This window comes from Alosa sapidissima, chromosome 1 (genome assembly GCF_018492685.1).
Source record: "Alosa sapidissima isolate fAloSap1 chromosome 1, fAloSap1.pri, whole genome shotgun sequence".
Taxonomy (NCBI): domain Eukaryota; kingdom Metazoa; phylum Chordata; class Actinopteri; order Clupeiformes; family Clupeidae; genus Alosa; species Alosa sapidissima.
This window is the reverse complement of record NC_055957.1, coordinates 36,860,544-36,881,170: the sequence shown is the minus strand read 5'-3', so window position 1 is coordinate 36,881,170 and position 20,627 is coordinate 36,860,544. Positions and strand designations below refer to the sequence as shown.

The window sequence follows — 20,627 nt, the reverse complement described above, 5'->3', positions numbered from 1 at the left end:
CCTCTTGCTTGTAACTTGTAACAGCAATCTGGAACAATCTTTCTGCTTTGGCTGTACTAGACATTCTCTGTACCAAAGACGGTTGATAACCAGAGTTGGTTAACTATAGAATCTTGTACAAAAAAATAAAAAAGGATACCTTATTGTAACGCCTGTAATATTGTGATAGCTAGCTAATGTAGCTAAGTTCTTTCCATTGCGGCAAGTTCAGTGAGTTGCAAACAAACGTATGCAAAATACTACATAAGGAATGCCCTCGTGTTGGTTAGTAAGTGAGGATGACAGTCATAAACCAATCAAGTTACCCCACCTGGAAGCAGTGTTTTTGGGTCGAGGGCCGGAGACGAAAATAAAAGACCAGAAATGCTCAAGGGAACAAGGTAAGATACTTTAGACCACGGACAGATTGTTGAGTAGACCTTGTTACATTTGCCTAGCCTGGCTTTGTACTGGCCGGAGTTGGAAGATGGAACGCTTGAATTGTGTCTTGAACTGTGTCTTCTCACAGTTGAGCTGAAGGCAGACCACAACAAGGGATACATCATTGTAAAACAGGTCAGTGCAGTAAAACGGTAGTAAAACTACAGACCCCGTCAATTATCATAAAAAAATGGTTTGGTGGTGAACTGAACAAAACCTGAACTTTTCTCTCTCGATATTTTGGATAGTTGGGCGTCAATCCTAGCAGTGTTGATATGGCAGTCATTGGAAGAGGAAACCAGGTAGAAATGCAAAAATGCATTCATACATTAAAACTTGTCCAACAGAAATGTCCTAATACAATTCTTCTGAATTTGTCATTGAATCATTACAATGCTGGGACCTGGATACAGATTTGTTCATTTCCTTGGTGTCCAATGTTTCGCCTACCTCTGCTGCCAGGTGAAAATGAGGACTAAACAGCGTCTTTGCTTGGTCAACCAGCTTTATCCATACACTGCATGTTTCAAGGAGGACTCTTCCGGCCTGTCTAGCAAGAACAGTAGTAAAGGCTCCAAAAGACCCCACCAACACGAGGAATCAGGAGAGGCTGCCCATGATGGGGCTCACAGAAATAAACAACCAACACTTGAGCACACAGTGCAGGATACTACCCTGCATGTACATGCAGCCAAAGGCCCAGGCCAGTCTGGAGGATCAAGTGCTGCCCTTACCCTAAAAAAGCCTGAGCATTCCAATGCCCATATGGTGAGAAGCATGCATTCCTAACAGCAAGGTCTATGCCACTGAAGAATATTTATCAAGTTGTCACAGGGCATTTGCATTGTTTTCAGTGTAATCTTTATGAAAGCCATTGATTACAGGAAGGTGGAGGCCACTGGAGTCAGGGCTTAAAGGCGTCAATGCAGGACCCAAAAATGCAGGTATGCGTGTCATTTTGACACTCAGTATTGATGTGTCAGTGTCATGAACAAGACTCACTGAAGCAGCCCCTCTTCTTCCCGTAGGTCTATAAGGATGACCGCGTGGTCGTCATTAAGGACAAGTACCCAAAGGCGCGGTACCACTGGCTTGTGCTGCCCTGGGAGTCCATCCCCAACCTCAAGGCCCTCCGAGCTGAGCACAGGGACTTGCTGGTGCACATGCAGGGTGTGGGCCAGAAGATGGTGGAGCAGTGTCCAGCTATTCAGCTTCGCTTTCGCCTGGGCTACCATGCCATCCCCAGCATGAGGTGACATGCAAATACGCATACTTTTTACATGGTCAGTGCTGTATATATAGGAAAATGCTTCTGTTAGGTTTTGTATATAAGATTTTTTTCAGGGGTGCCAATAATTGTGAGCAATAATTGTGTGTGTTTTTGTTAAAAATATTTATTTCTTTGATATTTTCCTTTTTCTCAAAATAAATTTGCTTTCCTTCAAGGTTGATTTTTTTCCTAATTTATTTCACTGTGAGATTAAAATAAATCACCAACAGATAATTTTTTTATACCGGTTTTTAGTCAACTTTAGCAGAGGTGCCAATAATTCTGGAGGGTACTGTAAAAGTATGCCTTGTACTATATTTATTTGTCAGTGTTAGTTTAAATGTTTTTGTACACAACTATTGCAGTGAATCCTAATCTCTGTAACAGCAACATATTTGACCCATCTGTCAGACTCTCTCACTGACCAGTTACTTAACATTTAATGTGTGGTCTGTAATTTTATTCCAGTAGGCAATACCTTGAATGAAATTCTGCACATTGCTCCTCAGGGTCCTCTCGCTCTTTTCTATGCTAAAAAACCCTTGTTTCATTTCTGGCTCAAGTGGCAAAAGTGGGTTGGACTGAGCAATACAATATGTCATTAATGAGGCTGTAATATTAACTTTTCATTGATCATGTCCTTTCATGTTTTGCAGCCATGTCCATCTTCATGTCATCAGCCAAGATTTTGACTCGCCATCCTTGAAAAACAAAAAACACTGGAATTCGTTCACTACAGATTACTTCATTGAATCTCAAGGTAAGATGGTCAAACACACGGATTGGAATCTTTACTATGTACTCACAGATGCTATTCATCCAGATATATCACCCCAGCCATATACATAACATATACATCCTGGTAATGGTCTGCCTCCAGCAATCGAATGATTGCAGCTTGTTCTGACTTGTAATTCTTTTGTGTCATCAGAAGTAATCACCATGCTGGAGCATAATGGAAAAGTGAGCGTAAAGGAAGGGATGGCGGAGCTGTTGAAGCTGCCTCTGCGTTGCCATGTGTGTGAAAAGGAACAAGCCACCATACCCAAACTGAAGGAGCATCTGAAATGCCACTTCACAGTCTGACCTCAGTTCAGTACAGAGCTCATTTTCATTGTTATCTGTGTTACACTATTCTGTATTTACCGGACTCTTGTTGTCCTACAGTACTTCGTCAGAGCTGTAATTATGTTTTCAAGTATTTGAAGCTGTTGTATTGCAGAGTAATGCTGCATAAAGTTAGTTTGTTCTGTTTATGATGAACACTTTTACTAATAGTTGTAACAACAAATAAATACATTTGTGTTTCCTAGAACTTGTAGTGACTATAGACATTTTGAGTCTGAGTGCATAACACATGGTGAGTGATAAAAACAGAGTTGAACATTTCTAGCTGCGGATCTAAGTAGAAACAGTGCCGTATATAGCTCTATATACGGCTCTGAGTAGAAAAGGGTTATGCTGCCCTCTAGTGGTCAGTTGAAGAAACTGAAATTTACGATTGCAGTTTACCTGTAGACTAAATATGTTAAAGTGTGTTAAAGATGTTAAAGAATATGTGTTAAAGAAAGTCATGGATGTTTTAAAATATAATCAATAGCTTTTAATAACTTTGAACAAACACTCCAGTAAGTAGAACAATTTAACATATCTATAAACACTTTTCTGATATAAAAAGTTAAGGCAGTCAAGTAAAACATTTTGCTTCGAGTGCAACACACTATTAACCTGACCCTAGCCAGATGAATGTCGTTCCGCTTAGCTCCGCCTAGCTTCACTCACATCCATCTGGGACCTCTTCCATTGACCAACTTTATGGTTTAGCCAATCAGGACGCAGGGCGGGAGTTTCATAGATGTGACATAGCGTAGAAGCGACTGTGAGTCTGTTATTAGTGTCATGGGTTGGCTTCGATGTGAGTGGTTGAAGTAGCACGTCAATAGATGACGGACAAGTGGCTTATTCAATCATATGCAAGCATTTTTTGATTAGGCCCAGCCTTCTGAAGCAACACTTCAATGGATCGGTTCCAGATGGATGAGTGGAGCTAGGCGGAGCGAAATTCATCTGGCTATTGCCAGGTTAACACACTATGACTGTTTCAGGACATTAAAGGCTGCATTTGGCATTAGAACATGTCATAAACCATTTCACCTGGAATGCAACACACTGACAGTTTCAGGATATTAAAGGGTGCATTTGGCATTAGAAAATGGCATCAAGGATTGAGGTGTGTTGCGGTGTCATTTGTTTCATCAGGTCCAGCCAAACCTACCTACCTCTACGTGCCTAAAATTGAGAACAGAATCAGATGAGTATACGATACATGTTTAATTTATTGACGAAAAGTGATTCGATGCCTAAGACTATGGCATGATAAATGTACTTGGGAAACATTACTCACCATTGGTGTCAGTTCTTTGCTGCCACCTGAGGCATCCCGCTCCATTGCCTTACGGCTGTTCTCTACAAACTCCTATACGAGTAAAGAACACCCTCAGTCATTCACACAGAACTCGCATGCTTGTCCAGTCAAATCTCCGCTTGGTAACAGATATATCTCCATATGTCCCATTCTCCCCCACTCACCATGAGAGCCTTCTCCATATAGTACTCTTTGCCACGACTCCCATCATTGTACTTGGAGTCGATGGCAAAGCAGAGGAAGAGCACATCCACCACCATGTCATAGACTGACAGGAAGCAGTGGGCAACCAAGTAGGCAAATAGACAGGCAATAATCACGGGTACTACCCACACTGTGTATTCTTGCTGGTACCTCAGAGTAAGGACACCCACAAAAGCTGTGCATGACACAACCAGCACCTGCAACAATATAAAGACCCTAAATTAGACGTCAGTGGTTTATATTTTCATTATAAATAGACAACACATTCAGTACATTCTACCCACATTAACAATTCATATAGGCATTGGATATGAAATTAGAGGTAGATACATTTGCCTCAACACTCCTCACATTTTATAATTTACCCCATTACAATACCTTTCCAAGGAAGAGGATGAAGGTCCCCACGGTATTAATGACAGCCACACGAACAACATTCTCCACCATGATAATAAATGCATCTTGGGCAGATGTGCAGAAACTTGTACTGTTGATGGCAGTGGCTGTATATGCGTTCTACAAGTGATAAAAAAATAATGGAATTTAAAACTAGAGTACTTACAAATAGTACAACTAATTTGGCATGCATGTTACATTTCGGTATTCATGATGAGTAATTTCGAATACATATATTTTTGCAAACGGGTGCACACAATCCAAAATATGTTATAACAGGTGCCAGAGAAAACGTGTCAGAGAGAAGTATGTATAATGTGTAACTGGAAATTCTGTTCATTGTTGCTAAGTCTGCTGGTTACTTTGATGTATAGAGGTATAGCCTCTGTTAAATAAGTTCAACCAGTTATTTTTGTACATTTTAAGTCATGAAAGTTTTGAAAAAATAATGAAAATATGTTTTTGCACGTTTTTCAATTGTCTAGGAGCGCTCCCTGATTATAAAAGTATGCATTATGCATCAACACGAGTGAACAAATAGCACTTACTTGGTTCAAGTACTGAAGGCACTTCTTAAGACACCACAGACAGCATATGCATGCTTTGAGCATACAGCGAGCACAAGCATTTTCCTACAAAATGCAATTTGACAATGCATGGTTAACATTTGTCTTTGTAGAGCAATTTCTACTGAACACTCCTGCCCTCTCACGTTTACTCACTTTCCCTTTAAGCTGGGTGTGGATGTAGGTGAGGATGAGGCGTGGAATCTCCACCAAAGTGATGATGAAGGCCCCTTTGGCCACAGTGCCCAAGTGGTAGCGTGCCAACCTTAGGACTGAGGTCAGGATTGGCATCACAGGCAGCTGAGACTTGTTCCTGCACAGTATAGGTGAAATGGCAGTTTTATAACAGTGTTTATACTACAAAAAACTGGCAATCAACTGGCACTTATTGGTCTGGGGTTTGTTAATGTGCATACAAAATATGCCTTTCAAGCCAAGAGTCAATGATCTTAATGGTTTTATTATGGCCGCCGCTATCGTAGCGGTCATATATGGATTGTCAAAGTATTTTTCTTCTTTCTTTTCTTCAGTCATCTACTTCCTGAATTTTTGGTCAACAATACCCGGTCGCACTAACGTTCGCTAATGCAATGGTTTGCTGATGGAAGATATACAGGGCACCTGTGTCTACGATGCACTCTAAACATCAGGCTAGGACATTTCTGCTTGCTAAATAGGGTTTTCTGCTCATGACTCGCCCACAGTCCACCAAAAAGTCTACACAAAATAAATGTGAGCATCTGAGCTAACGTTCATTCCCAAACACTCACTAGACTACGTGCAGTGCCAAGTTTGACAGCATATGCATTATGCAAGATGCTTGGATGATTATCATGTCTGACATCAACAATTAAGGCTCCTTGTATGCAGTTTGCTTGCATAAAATGATTCCGCAGATTTCGCAACAACACGCCAACAAAAACGGGTATGCAGTGTCTTCAAAACGACGAAAAAATGTGCAATAAACTGACAATTGGAATAGCCCAGGCTATTTTGGACTTGAGACTTTTAATAAAAAAAACGACAATTCCAGCTGCAAAGTCCCAAATTGAAACGCGATAAGCTAATAGTATGTTTCAGAATGCCACACAGACAGACAATGATTGGCAGACAGAGCGAGATGTCACTTATACTGCTTATCAGAGACCGTTTTTAAGTCACATCGTTGCAAATTTCATATGATGCATCATTCCACAAAATGGTTTGTCATCTCTATCCTGAAGTTATTCTATAGGCTTAACAATAAATATAGCCTTAACTGAAAATAGCTGTTAGGCTTATATCATTTTGATCTGTAAAAAATGTCACATGAAGCCATGCCTAAAGTCTGTTCACTGAACATTTATTAAAGGCTAATGTATTATAATATATTCATTATTGAATGAGCTTAGCTGGAATGATGTTTTTCCCTATCATCTTATTTTTAAAGCATGCCTACCTGCGGGCATGCAATTGGGCTATGGGTTTTCTACAGGAATAGCATGTTTGAACGGGCACTGCAAGTATAAACTGCTCACAATGTAGTTTATGGCAATCATCACAGAACAAAGACCTATTTTATTCTTATTCTTTCTATTCTATACTCTCTTTTATTTTTTAAACAAATAAATTGCTGTTTATGAAGAGCTTTTCATTAGGAAACTAGATAGTTAGGCCTATTCAAATACATAATGTCCCACCTTGATTAGAACCTTGTTATGGGAGAACATTTTTACATTGTGTTTGTTAAAATGACTATCGGCCGATATATCGGTTATCAGTTTTTGAAAAAAACTCAAATATTGAAATATTGGTAGGTTATCACCCTTCAAAATCCCATATCGGTCAGGCTCTATAGGACATGGAGACAAACTGACATACACACACACGCAAGCACACAGGCACACACACACACAGGCACGCACATACAAGCATACACAAAAGTTGCAAGAGTAGGGGGTTGAGTAGGAGATGGAGACAAATTAACAATCATGACAAGCGGGAGAGGATGTACAGGACTGAGCAGCGGTCATATTTTGTAACGCTATGCGGTACATCTAGTTGGAAATCTATTAGCCGTATTGTTCTGTGCAGAATCTGTGTTCAAAGCTAAAAGTGTGTTTGAATTTGTGAAATTAATCGTGATAAATCACTGCAAAACTGATTAATTAGTTCATTTTTGTGATCGTTATTACGATTACATTTATGCCTCAGTAGACCTCTTTTCCTTGAGATGCCATGACCCTTACCTGGTGAAGTAGTAGGTGACCACAGCGCCAGCCACAGTCATTTGCTGGCAGGCCAGGATGAACTCACTGACCCAGATGAGGCCCACGGCATGGTACCACACCATGTACTGCAGCGGCTCAGCCAGCTTGAACTCCACCGTTTGTGTGTCTGTATTCAACACAGGGCTTCCTGTGGAGACGAGAGGGCTATGACTGGTGGGGTGGCACCATAATAGTGTCACTAATCTCAGATTCATCTTACTGCTAAGGATTTCACGATTTTTATTAGTTGACTGAGTACAGTGCTGGTGCTAACATTACTGCTAGTAGTAGATGTTGGAAGCAAGTGTTTCATATCTATATGGTCATCTAGAGCAGATGCTTAGTACAGCTGTTCAGATCTCATTTTCAGTGAAGTACTTCCATACATAGGAATGTCTAGCCCATTTAGCCTTTACCAATTTTATCCACAGCTAGTTGACTGCTGCCTACTAGGCCTACTACACAATTAATCAATTTTGAATCAAAATCATAATTTCAACTCCTCCAAATTAGCTAATTGCAAAGGCAACTCCTTGTGTGGAAGCATGCCAAATTGAAGAATGTGCCTCAAGGCATCCTTGAAATATAGGTTCATGGAAATGGGACAAACAGTACTTGTGAAAAAAAAAGTGTGGTCTGCACACTTAAAAGCAACGTTTCGATCCCCTTGGATCTTCGTCAGGCATCCAAGGGGATCGAAACGTTGCTTTTAAATTAATAAAGTTTATATTTTGGAGCAGTTGCAGTGTGCAGACCACACTTTTTTTTCTACTGTCTGATACTATTGTCTGGCACCTGCAGAAAAAACTTTACTTTGGATGTGCGCACCCACTCTTCAAAACAAACAGTACTTGTGGTCACAATGACCTTGAACTTTGACCCCCAAAATCTAATCAGTTCGTCTTTGAGTCTAATTGAACATTTGTATCAAATTGAAGCACATGCTTGAGGTGTTTTTGAGATACCGCTAAGATAGAGACAGACCGACATACGGACGTTTGGATTCTCAAATCTAAATTAAGATTGGTGAGCAAAATCAAATGCACTCGTAGATTTGTCTGGGTTCACCCAGGCTAACATCTTACCTGAAGTTCCTAGAGACAGGAGCACCCCAAGCCAACACACCCAAAAAAGCAAAAGGGACATACACGTCCACACTGGCTGCAAGGCTAGCAAAGGTATATGAGTGAAGACATTCCCTGCCACATGGAACAAGGCAATGGTAAGAGCCACTCGCTTCCTCAGGAAGACAATCAACAGCAGGAGCACCACCTGGAAAAAGACCATCCTGAGCCTTAGAGTAATATAACATTTGCCGACAGCACTCTGTCTTTACTTTACTTTCATTATTGTATAAATGCAAAAATGACTGCTTTGTTAAACATGCTAACTCAAATAGATAAATGATAGTAGATGTGAACAAATTTAACCTACTTTTTCTATTTTCTAACTTCTTAGTATTTTGTACTTTTAAGCATTTAAAATGTACTAGTCTAAACATGCCTTCATTCCTAACAAGCAGGTTACTCTATAGGTGAATCTACATCGAAATGATATTTGGAAAGTTTTACCGTAAACACTGTGGCTGTGATTGCATAGGCAAGGAGACCCTGGGTGTTGCCTTGAGCTATCGCTTGTTCAACAGGTGAGGTGGAATTAGTAGACTTCTTAAGGTCTACATACAACCACCATAAAACACCAGTGCCAGCTGAAACAGAAGGAGAAAAGGATTTCCCTTCACACCAGACCAAGATGAACGATCTTAATTTTGAGAATTCTAATCTATCTTTTTCAAGATAGAAAGGAATACAAAGTGATAACAGATGCAGAAAGACTTTTGCTGATCATACCGATGGAGCCCAAGACTACGAGTACTGTGAGAATCATCACCAGTACGGCAGAGATGTATCTGATCACCACCATAAGAATCCCTGAGAGAACTGTGGAGAGCAAAAGACAAGCACCATATTCACTGCACATCTCTCCATAATAGATAAAGACCAATATGTAATAAGGTGAAAAATATTTGATACCATTAATCCATGTAAAACAAAAATTCATGTAAACATCCATATTTGATACTATTAATCCATGTAAACCGTTGCACGGTGCTCTACTGGTAGACCACTAGCCTAGTTGATGGCCATACCTATTGAGAGCATGCAGAGTCCAAAGATGATCTCCTTTGAGGCCATGACGCCGGCGGCAATCCTCTGGAACACGTTCTCACTGACGGAGTTGACTAGGGCCTGAGCAAACTGGGCGTAGCAGCTGACATCAACTGGGACACAGCGGTTGAGCCGAGCCTTGCTGCAGAGGTAGATATAATCATTTAACAAAGGGCCATTTTATTTGTCACATACTCACTCTTTAAATCAAGCTCAAAACATTGATAGATAGATAGATACTTTATTAATCCCCAAGGGGAAATTCAAGGAAAACAACATTTTAGTTCAAGTTCAGGTAGTTCCCTTAGTTCAGACCTTAAACCATATGTGGCTAATGATTATTAAAAAAATATGAAATATTATTAAAAAACGTATGCTAAGGAAAGGCACCCTTAGTTTTTTTTCTGCAAGAGGCAGGAACATGAAATTTGGTTTAATGCCTCTTGGAACAAGCTACACATAAAAACAAAATAAAAAAAATTATGATTGTTCATATTTATCATGGCATCAGTGGACAAAGTTGAGATTTAAAAAATCACAAAATTAAGTTCAACAATTATTTGATATGATGATGAATATTAGATTCACACCGAAGTAACGGATTCTGTTACAGGACAAGTAACATATTCTTAAAATTCTACTTCTGACTCCAACAGTACCACCACCGGTACAACTATGCTGTAAATCCTTGTCGTTTCTGACATACAGCCATTTCTATTGTCATACTGTTTTCAGTATTTCTAAAAACACAGGTGGAAATGCATGTTCCTGTGATCACATGGTCAAAAGATGTCATGCATTTACACCCCACATAGGCCCAGAGAAGAATTAATTATAAACAATATTTTTCTATTTGGTTTTAGGACCATTTAGACTTGATTAGAAATGTAGCTCCATTACTGAGTTTCGGACTACAATATACATGTTTTCTTCAGTATTGCCATTGTGCAGACCTTAGAGCCATTTTATATGCTATTCTTCTGGGGATAAAAAAAAGTCATTCAATGCACTCACGGCTTGCACATGGTAGTGGATGTGCAACAACATGTGGATTTGTTTACAAGCCGAAAGATAGGAACCGGCAAAGATAATCTCCAAAGGGCTATGTCGACCACAAATAAGTATAAGTATATATACTCTTTTGATCCCGTGAGGGAAATTTGGTCTCTGCATTTATCCCAATCCGTGAATTAGTGAAACACACAGTGAGGTGAAGCACACACTAATCCGCAGTGAGCGCAGTGAGCTGCCTGCAACAACAGCGGTGTTCGGGGAGCAGTGATGGGGTTAGGTGCTTTGCTCAAGGGCACTTCAGCCGTGCCTACTGGTAGGGGTTCGAACCGGCAACCCTCCGGTTTCAAGTCCGAAGCGCTAACCAGTAGGCCACGGCTGCCCCCACAAATACTAGGCTTTTGCACCATTTTTGTAAAACGGGTAGGGGGAGAGCAAAGTTGCCAGGCTGGTTTGTTTAGGCTACTTTCAAAATTACTTTGAAGCTGTTCTACTAAGGTAAAAAACTAGGATGCCTTTAAATCCTTTTTTAAAGTCAGGTCAATATCTCTGAAACATTTTATTGTCCTCCCTTTCACCCACATTTGTTGAAATGCAGTTGCTTTTACATAGGTTTCAAGATACAGTGCAATGAAATGTAAGGATTAGATTTAAAACATATTTTATTTATATTAAAAACCCCATAGGGAAATCCCAAAGTTCTGCAAAATGGCAAAACTAGACTAAGAAATACATTAAATTATGGTATATATACATAAATTAAGTCCTTCGTGGACAGTAATGGGTTTTAATGTGCAATCAAGCTCAGACCAGTAAGACATGGCAGGAAGCTCTCTCTACTCAATAAAAGGTAAGCTGCAGACAGTTGCATTATTGATTTAATAAAGTGGGGAGCATCGTGCAACATGCATGCAGTCTTCTGTACCATACCTGGGCTTAACAGGTAATGTGGGGAGCATCGTGCAACATGCATGCAGTCTTCTGTACCATACCTGGGCTTAACAGGTAATGTGGGGAGCATCGTGCAACATGCATGCAGTCTTCTGTACCATACCTGGGCTTAACAGGTAATGTGGGGAGCATCGTGCAACATGTATGCAGTCTTCTGTACCATACCTGGGCTTAACAGGTAATGTGGGGAGCATCGTGCAACATGCATGCAGTCTTCTGTACCATACCTGGGCTTAACAGGTAATGTGGGGAGAATCGTACAACATGCATGCAGTCTTCTGTACCATACCTGGGCTTAACAGGCAGTTGTGGACAGCCGGCTGCTTTGTCAGGATGGCTGGGGTAAGAGGAATGCTCTATGTCATATCTACAAAGTTTTGACCCTAGAAATAAAAATAAAAAACAACACAGTGCTGAACTGACATGGACTGAATACTGAAGTCACAGCTTTAAACAAAACTACATCAAAAGATACAGCAGATTTTGTGGTCCTCACCATTCATAATTGCAAACTTTCTGACATCCTCAAGGGTTTTTAGTTCCTCTTCTGGGCATTTTGACACACACAGAGCTATTGACTTCATCTTCCTATTAACAAGGTCAATCTTACAGGGCTCCAGGAAGAACACAAACCTGCAGGGTTCCAATGAAGATTATTATTTCAATAAGGGCACTTGGATACACCATCTCATACTGAATATCCTACAGTTAAGAAAAAGATGCATAACTATATTTTGTATTTCAGTAAAGACAGATGAAAGGAAAATTGTGCAGGTTTTCAAACAGTTTGCACTAAAAGTGAGTTTGAGTAAAAGTTTTGAGTAAAACTAATAACAAAACAGCTGAATCCAAAGCTCACTATAGCCATATTCATGTCTTGTAACATTGTGTCTTGGATGCCTACATATCTGTATACCTAGTATTTGCTACAACAGAAAGGTGAAACAGATGACTCACTTTCTCTGTGTGAAATCCCCTCCATTTTGAGGAATGTCTAAAGTCTTGCTGTTGTTTTGCCCACATATGTTCCCATAGCTGTCATATCCCTTTACCAGTCTGGATGTACCACCCATGGCAATTGATAATCCAGTTATTATAACCTAGTATACACAAAGTACACAAAACCAGCATGAGCAAAGGACCATACCTATTATTAATACATGACTTTTGATTAAATATTTAAGATCTGAAAAATCAAACAGTTGATTGTGTGGTGATATAATGCAGTATATCAAAATCAGCTGATAAACCTGACGCTCACCATGCCAATGCAAAACAAAATGAAAAAGATGAGCCAAGGTATGTCTGTGACACTTCTCTCCTCCAGTGGAGTCCATTCAGTCCTTTTCTGTAAACAAAAACAAATTATGTTAGCAGACATGGCATTGTTTTTTTGGATTTAAATATTTGTCTAAAAAAAACGTTAAAAGGGTTTTGTCGCAATTCAAGTTTTGTGAAAGCTATCTGGCGGTAGACTACTGTGGTAGTAGCCTCGGCTATAGTAGGCTACACAGCCAATGTTAATCACAGCTGTCTATGTTTAACCAGGATGATGGCCAGGCTATTTTATTCTTAGTGACACTAAAGCGCTAAAAAAATGGTACTAAGGCAGGCCAAGCCAACCTAATAAGCAACATGTATAGACTGCCCCAATTTCAAATGACTCAACATTAGACAACATAGCCTAAACATCTTGGAGAGGTTCATAAAACACCAGCCCCTTCCTAGATAGTGCCAGTCTACCAGAGGAACACCAACCCACATGTCTATATAGCCTACAAAAGGCTGATAGAACTAGAAATTAGGATCTAATGGTACCATCGCTATTGTGCATTGTCTACGAGGAATCATAGCGAGGAATGCATAACTCTCCAGTTGTTGAAGACTGACTTATTGCTCTGACTGACTGACTGCGGACGACGATAGCGTATGTTTTAGAGTGCACAATTTCCAAAAGTTTAAGTTAGCTAACGTTTGTGTAGTTTCAGATTTTCAAGTTCCGCAACAGAGAAACAATGACGTTGATATATATATATTTACCTCATTGTTGCCAAAACACGCCATTGCCTGCAAGAATTCACAAAACGTAGGCTATCGAGGACTTCTTCCGCCTTCCCCACTTAACAACAGATATTCTGGAAGGTGTTACGTTTTTGAAGAATCGTTGTAGAGTTAGGATAAACCGACTTAACACTCCATATTCTGGCCTTGAATTTTTTTCTCTCTGCTTTTGTTTTAAAATTCTTGTTTACGATATGCCACCACTGAGTCTTCCCCTCGGATCTACCAGCTACAAACCAACCGCAACCGCATAGGAAGACAGAAACCGAAACTTGATCCAGATGATGGCACTGTTGTAAGGGTAACGCCTCTTGAGGTATAAAGAGGCATTGTGACAGTTGTTGTATTACCTGCAAGGGTTCACATGAGAGAATATTTTTCTGGGTATTAGAATAAGTAGGCCTATGTAAAAAAGCATCTTGAAAACTTCAACGTGTGCTCGAGATGACTGAAATTGTTCTCTCGAAGAATAGTTCGTGCTGACGTTGTTATCTTTCTACATTTTCCCTTGCAATGAAGTGGATTAGCCTATTATGTTAACACTATGATGGCAAACACCTAAGGCAGAATAGGCCTACTAAAAAAAATCCCTAAAGGTTTTGCTATCAGCACGGAAACAGCTGCATAATGTTCTATGAGATTTGGAGGATTGCAATTTTAGAACCACATCAAGCCAATATTACAACCACAATTCCATTAAAGGGAAACTTGGCAGTATTTCCCCCTCGCTGGAGAAATTGTGCATTATGCTATTTCAAACTGTGGAAAAGGGTAACGATAAAGCACATGGATTTGTTTGTTTGTGTGTTTGTGTGTGTGTGTGTGTGCATGTGCATGCATGCGTACATATGTCTACTGTGTGAGTATGTGTCATACATATGATTATTGTGAATGTATGTGTGTGCGTGCGTATCTGTTTATGCACATGTGTGCATATGGAATGGGTTAACATGACCCCGGGAGGGAAACGTACGCAAAAAAATGGTCATCCTAGGCCCTACGGTTCTCAAGATATTCACAGAAAACTCTGTTGGTGTACGGTCACTAAATGTACACATAAATTATTTTATTGTAAGGCCCCCCATGAACGGAAGTTCACGAAACTTGGCATGCATTCGGAGGATGTCATAATGATCCTACACTTTCAATTTCGTGCAGTTTTGACCATGTCAGCCAGAGATATTGTGATGAAAACACCTAATTTTTTGCTTTTTAATTTTTAACTAGGTGGCGCTATACATGAAAAAAGTGGTAATGGGATGGGTTGACATGCCCCCTTAAGACCAACATACAAAAAAAAGGTGGTCCTCCTAGGCCCTACGGTTCTCGAGATATTCACAGAAAACTGTCTCCGGCCACCTACAGGCCAGTTGGTGTATAGTAACATAAATTCATTTATTGTGAGGCCCCGCATGAACGGAATTCCACGAAACTTGGCGTGCATTCAGAGGGTGTCATAATGATCCTACACTTCCAATTTCGTGCAGTTTTGACTTTGTTAGGTCACAGATACCTGCGATTACAACACCTAATTTTTACTTTTTTGTGTTTAACTAGGTGGCGCTATACATGAAATGAGTGGTTATGGAATGGGTTGACATGGCCCCTTGAGATCAACATACAAAAAAAGGTGGTCCTCCTAAACCCTACGGTTCTCGAGATATTCACAGAAAACTGTGTCTGCCCTACCCTCCTTTCAGGGGTCCAGTCCAGTGGGGGGGCTACAGATCAAAACTAAAAATGATGGTTCCATGCTATCCATTTGGGGTTACATGCCCACCAAGTTTCGTGTACCCCGGTCTTTCAGTGTCCCGGGAATCCTTGACGGAAATTTGGCCATGTGAAAAAGATAAAAAATCTGACTAAACCTATATGAAAGCCGCTTCATATACGAGGCATTAGAAAGTTTGTGAGTGCACCAGGAGTTTATTTAAATAAGACTTGCCTGATTATCTGCTACTATACCGCTGCGTCAACGTTTCTTCCGTGATTTGGGAAAAGCCTGTAAAAGTCCTTGCAGGAAGCAATTACAATACATCAACATTTTTTGGTATATCCAGTTTTAAATATTTTTTTTCCGAAGTGTTTACAAATTAGTGTTAACTAATAATTGTTGCAAACTGGAGTACGAACAAAATATTAGTGCATTCCTGGATCTACATCCTTATGCATGCTTCCTGCCAGGACTTTTACGGGCTTTTCCCAAATCACGGGGTAGCAGAGTGGGCTTAGACCTGTGGAAATCCACCCAATCTCCTTGGTCTTTGAAGTGTTGAGTTGGAGATGATTAAGTTTGCACCATTGCACAAAGTCCTCCACCAGGCTCCTGTACTCCTCCTCCTGCCCGTTCCTGATACACCCCACAATTGCAGTATCGTCAGAAAACTTCTGCATGTGGCATGACTCAGTGTTGTAGCAGGTCAGATGTGTACAGGGTGAACAGGACTGGAGAGAGCACAGTTCCCTGTGGCGCTCCAGTGCTGCTGATCACAGTGTCAGAGAGACAGTTCTTCAGTCTGACGAACTGTGATCGCTCAGTCAGGTAATCTGTAATCCAGGTTACCAGGTGAGCGTCCACACCCATCTGCAAGAGCTTGTCTTCCAGTCTGAGGGGTTGGATGGTGTTAAAAGCACTTGAGAAATCAAAGAACATGATTCTCACAGCACTTTTCCCCTTGTCTAGGTGAGAATGTGTCCTGTGTAGAAGATAAGTGATGGCATCGTCCACGCCCACTTTCTCCACTGTTCTTCCTCCTCCTCCCCCCACCTCGCATACTCGCATAAGGAGGCTTAGGTCGTTGGGTGTCACCGGGATGCAGAGCTGGAGAGACTGGGAGGCTGGGAGGTGGGGGTAGGGCAGGCACGCAAACAAGAGCAGTGCCTGAGTCAGCCGGGGGTGGTGGACAGACCACTCCCATTGGAGCTGGAGCAGGGCAGTCAAACCTGTTGTAGAAGTGGTTCAACTGGTTTGCCCTGTCCAGGTCCCCCTCCACAGAGCTGCGGCTCTTATTCAGGCCAGTTATAATTTTCATGCCGTCCCATGCCTCCTTCATGTTGTTTTCCTGCAACTTCTGTTCCACCTTCCTTCTGTAGTCCTCCTTAGCCTCCTTCAGCTTGACTTTGAATTCCCCTTGCACGCGCCTCAGCTCTGTCATGTCCCCCTCTCTGTACGCTATCTTTTTCCTATTAAGAAGGGTCTTGACATTGCTGGTTTTCCAAGGCTTGTTATTGGGAAAGCAGCGTACAGTTCTGGTGGGAACAACAATGTCCATACAGAAGTTCAGGTAGTCAGTTGTGCACTGTGTGACCTCCTCTAAGTCCTCTCCATTCTGTAACACACTCCAGTCAGTGCTCCAAGCAGTCTCTCAGAGCCTCATCCGCTTCAGGTGTCCACTTTCTGAAGGTGCGTGTGGCAACTGGTAGCCTCTGTACTTTGGGCTTGTACATTGGCTGGAGATGAATGAGGTTGTGGTCTGACTTTCCCAGTGGGGGAAGGGGGTTTGCACTGTATGCATCCCTCACGTTTGCATACATGAGGTCTATTGTCCTGTTTTTCTTTGTAGGGCAGTCAACAAACTGGTAGAAATTTGTGAGTGTGGAATCCAGTGTTATGTGATTGAAGTCGCCAGAGATCACAAAAAAGGCTGTGTTGGGTTTGGAGCCTTGCGATTGTGGAGTGGATGACGTCACATGCTGTATCCGGGAGAGCTCGAGGTGGAACGTAAACACAGACAGCGTGCGAGAACTCCCTCGGCATGTAGTACGGACAGATACTGCAGCCTATTTAGGGTTTTTGCCGGGATGCCGTAAAGTAGATCATTGCAGTAGTCAAGCCTATAGATGTAATGATTTCATATTTTTCTTTATTTAACAATATATTTTGCATTACTCATCCAAACAATCAATCTTGGCACTACACGTATGCCTAATCGTGCCCGTAGCAAGACACTGCCAAGTTTGAAATCAATCGCACAAGTGAGAGATATGCGAATAACAGACAGACAGACAGATAGATGTTCCTGTAATTTATAGATAGATAGATGTGCAGAATAAAGTTTGCCATTGTTTTCTTGAGATATTCAGGGTCTTCCCTGAAAAAAAGACGTTGTCTGGGTGGCAGTATGTTACTCAAAACCTGTATCACTCAGCATTAATTGTGCCTTAGCCTACCAGATGTGTAAGATGTCCATGCCATAGGCAGTAGCACGAATGCTTCCTTATATGCTGGCTTTTGAACTGTGTGTGAACTAATAACAAGTTGGATAGATCCTCTTCTCTTAAGCCAGGAGGAGTCCATGATTTCCAAAAAGAATTACACATTGTGATTGGTCTAACCACAGGACCGTGTTCCACTTGACCTCAGTCCATCTTAAAGGCCCAGATAAGAAGGTGGTATTTGTATCATGTCTGAATATGCATGGTTTCTTCTTTGCGTGGTATTTTAAGCATTTGTGGATGGAGCATTACACTGTGTTCATAGACAGTGGTTATTGGAAGTATTCCTGAGTCCATACATTATTTTGTTTTAAAGAAACAGGCCTGGTTTTAATGCAGTGTCATCTGAAGTCCAAAATAACACTGCCATCCTGAAACAGATGTTAGGCTACATCGTAGTGGTTTGAGCGTAAGTTGCGTCGTACCATGGTGGTTGAGAAACGTCGTTGCTAACTTTTCTAGAAACGCACTCCAGTGTTGTCACTTGTTTGCAATGATTTCTCTGGATTGTCTGCATATTCTATGTACTTTAGATGATGAAATCCCTATATTCTCCATAACTGCATGTTGAAGAGTATTGTTCTTATGTTGTTGCATTATGTGCCCATACAGGTTTTCACAGAAAGATGCATGCCTCGGCTACTTAGATTAGATTAGGTTAGGTTAATCACTCCAAATCAAAGCTTTTGGTGTTTCCAGTTAAAACGGCTATTCCTAACATCCAGCTTGACTCATCTTCACTGACCCCAACTAGATCGGCATGTAACTTGGGCCTCATAATTAATGACCAACTTACAGTTTTTCTCAATTGCTAAAACACAATTTCTGAAAACTTGCTCAATTTTCTTAAAACATTAACACAAAACCTCATCTTCAAGCACTATTTACAAAACCTCTGACTCCTCTTGCAAAATCAAACTTTTGCCTCAAAACAGTTTTACATGCTCAAAATCACACTTTCTCCTCAAAACAGATTTACCTGTGCTCAAAATCAAACTTTCTCTTCAAAACAGTTTTACTTGTGCTCAAAATCAAACACTGCTCTCAAATCAAACAAAGTGATCAAAATGATATCAAGCAGTATGAAACAATAAACAATACACCATAAAAATAGAAAACACATTGTTCAAAACATATAGTTCTCAAGGAGAAGTACATTTTTAATCTAAAAACAAATTTCATATTTTTCTGTCATTGTCTTTTGATGAACGAAAACATCAAGTAGAAATTACTTTACTTTGTCCTTTGCATTTTTTTTGTTCTTCCTCCTCCTTGTACCCCTAATAACAATACCCTGCATCTCACAAAATTGTCCTTTGATTCTTGTTCTTTGTTGATATGAACTTGCAACCAGTCAAAATCTATTGAGCAGTCAGTACTGTAAACAAATTGAAAGCACAATGTTCAGGGCCATACGATTTGTTTACAATATTGTACAGCAGCCTACAATGCACTGTACTACAGTGTCCAATAGAAATCCTTTTTCTTGCCATCCTCCCCTTCCTCCCACCTCGCATATGCACTCGTCCTCATCCTCTCACATTGTGTCTTCTATCCATTCTCATTCCCACCTTCAACAACCTGTTTGCTCTCTGAACTGGCTTATATTGGTTTTGTCACATCATTTGAAACAAGTGAAATCAATTTTGAGTGGTTGTGTTTATCAGTGATGTGTATGTCTATTTCTATTTCATTTTTGCCACTTGTGTTTACCAGTATGGATGTATGTGCATTAGAGTGCAGAATGTGTTTTGAGAATGAGAATGTGTTCAAAGTTTTGCTAAAAATGGTAAGTGAGATCTGCAAATTGTGTTTTCCCATGTGAAATGGTTTAAGGTATTGACAACAGACTGAACAATAGCTTAAAGGAAAATTCTGGTATTTAACACTTTGAGTCCCTTTTCTGGTTTGTTTTGGATGAACTAGAACAATACCACTAACCACTCGGTGAGTTGCACAGTTTTGAAAAACGAACATTAAGGGTTGTTTTAAGGACATGTTTGTGCATGCCTGTACCAGCCACTCTGAAGTAGTCAGAGGCGATTCAAAACGAGTCAGAAAAGTCGAGACAGGACCAATCGTCAAAATGTCGGTGTCCACCACTCCAGTTCATCCAAAACAAACCAGAAAAGGGACTCAAAGTGCTAAATACCGGAATTTTCCTTTAATGAGTTCAAGCAACTGAGAACTTTCTTCAGCCAATGGGTTTTAGTGTTTTAGCAACTGAGAAAAACTGTAATCTCAAAACAAATTTAATATTTTTTTGTCATTGTCTTTTGATGAACAAAAACATGTTCTATCATAGTAGCTCAAAATTGATTTAGAAATTACTACTTTGCTTTTCTCTTTGCAATTTCTTTTGTTCTTCCTCCTCCTCATCCCCCACCTCGCATACTCGTCCTCGTCCTCTCACATAGTTTCTTCTAGCCATAATCAGACTTTCTCATTCCCACCTTCAAAATCCTATTTGCTCTCTGAACTGTCTTATATTGGTTGTGTCCCATCATTTGAAACAAGTTAAATCAATTTTGAGTGGTTGTGTTTAATCAATGACATGTCTGCTCTATTTGTATTTAATTGTTGCTACTTGTGTTTACCAGTATGGATGACATGTGCATTAATGCAGAATGTGTTTTGAGAATGAGAATGTGTTTAGAGTTTTGCTGAAAAGTATAAGTGAGATCTGCAAAT

At 40.5% G+C, this 20,627-nt stretch overlaps 2 protein-coding genes across 4 annotated transcripts; one reads left to right on the top strand and one right to left on the bottom strand.

Annotated features, from left to right (window-relative positions):
• Positions 1-2: 2 nt before the first annotated feature.
• aptx (aprataxin) lies at positions 3-3,005 on the top strand. Of its 2 annotated transcripts, none has more exons than XM_042093485.1 (8): positions 3-380; positions 509-555; positions 669-722; positions 952-1,188; positions 1,305-1,364; positions 1,449-1,672; positions 2,347-2,450; positions 2,622-3,005. In XM_042093485.1, exons 1-8 carry the CDS (start codon positions 251-253, stop codon positions 2,774-2,776), a joined length of 1,011 nt encoding a protein of 336 aa, XP_041949419.1. In that variant the 5' UTR covers positions 3-250; the 3' UTR covers positions 2,777-3,005. The 2 variants fall into 2 exon arrangements, with proteins under 2 accessions (XP_041949419.1, XP_041948645.1); XM_042092711.1 differs by having other exon boundaries at positions 4-380; positions 883-1,188.
• A 273-nt stretch (positions 3,006-3,278) lies between these two features.
• On the bottom strand, positions 3,279-13,988 carry LOC121705161 (choline transporter-like protein 1). 2 transcript variants are annotated; one of them, XR_006030904.1, is made up of 17 exons: positions 13,701-13,988; positions 12,922-13,008; positions 12,618-12,760; positions 12,157-12,293; positions 11,950-12,043; positions 9,680-9,840; positions 9,381-9,470; positions 9,102-9,238; positions 8,616-8,802; positions 7,510-7,678; positions 5,438-5,594; positions 5,264-5,347; positions 4,698-4,835; positions 4,280-4,516; positions 4,095-4,166; positions 3,785-3,979; positions 3,279-3,414 (listed from the first exon to the last, which is right to left on the bottom strand). XR_006030904.1 is itself a non-coding variant. In XM_042086349.1 (16 exons), the coding sequence occupies exons 1-16, from the start codon at positions 13,722-13,724 to the stop codon at positions 3,962-3,964; spliced, it is 1,935 nt and encodes a 644-aa protein (XP_041942283.1). In that variant the 5' UTR covers positions 13,725-13,988; the 3' UTR covers positions 3,677-3,961. The 2 variants fall into 2 exon arrangements, 1 of the variants encoding a protein (XP_041942283.1); XM_042086349.1 differs by lacking the exon at positions 3,279-3,414 and having other exon boundaries at positions 3,677-3,979.
• Between the last annotated feature and the right edge of the window lie 6,639 nt (positions 13,989-20,627).

Bases quoted from the DNA above. Each gene is read 5' to 3' on its own strand.
- aptx (XM_042092711.1), top strand. From the start codon at position 251: ATGCCCTCGTGTTGGTTAGTAAGTGAGGATGACAGTCATAAACCAATC. The intron at 556-668 runs GTCAGTGCAGTA...TATTTTGGATAG, and splicing joins GATACATCATTGTAAAACAG to TTGGGCGTCAATCCTAGCAG. The intron at 1,365-1,448 runs GTATGCGTGTCA...TTCTTCCCGTAG, and splicing joins TGCAGGACCCAAAAATGCAG to GTCTATAAGGATGACCGCGT.
- LOC121705161 (XM_042086349.1), bottom strand. From the start codon at position 13,724: ATGGCGTGTTTTGGCAACAATGAG. The intron at 12,761-12,921 runs GTGAGCGTCAGG...TGTGTATACTAG, and splicing joins TTTTGTTTTGCATTGGCATG to GTTATAATAACTGGATTATC. The intron at 12,294-12,617 runs GTGAGTCATCTG...GGAACCCTGCAG, and splicing joins GGGGATTTCACACAGAGAAA to GTTTGTGTTCTTCCTGGAGC.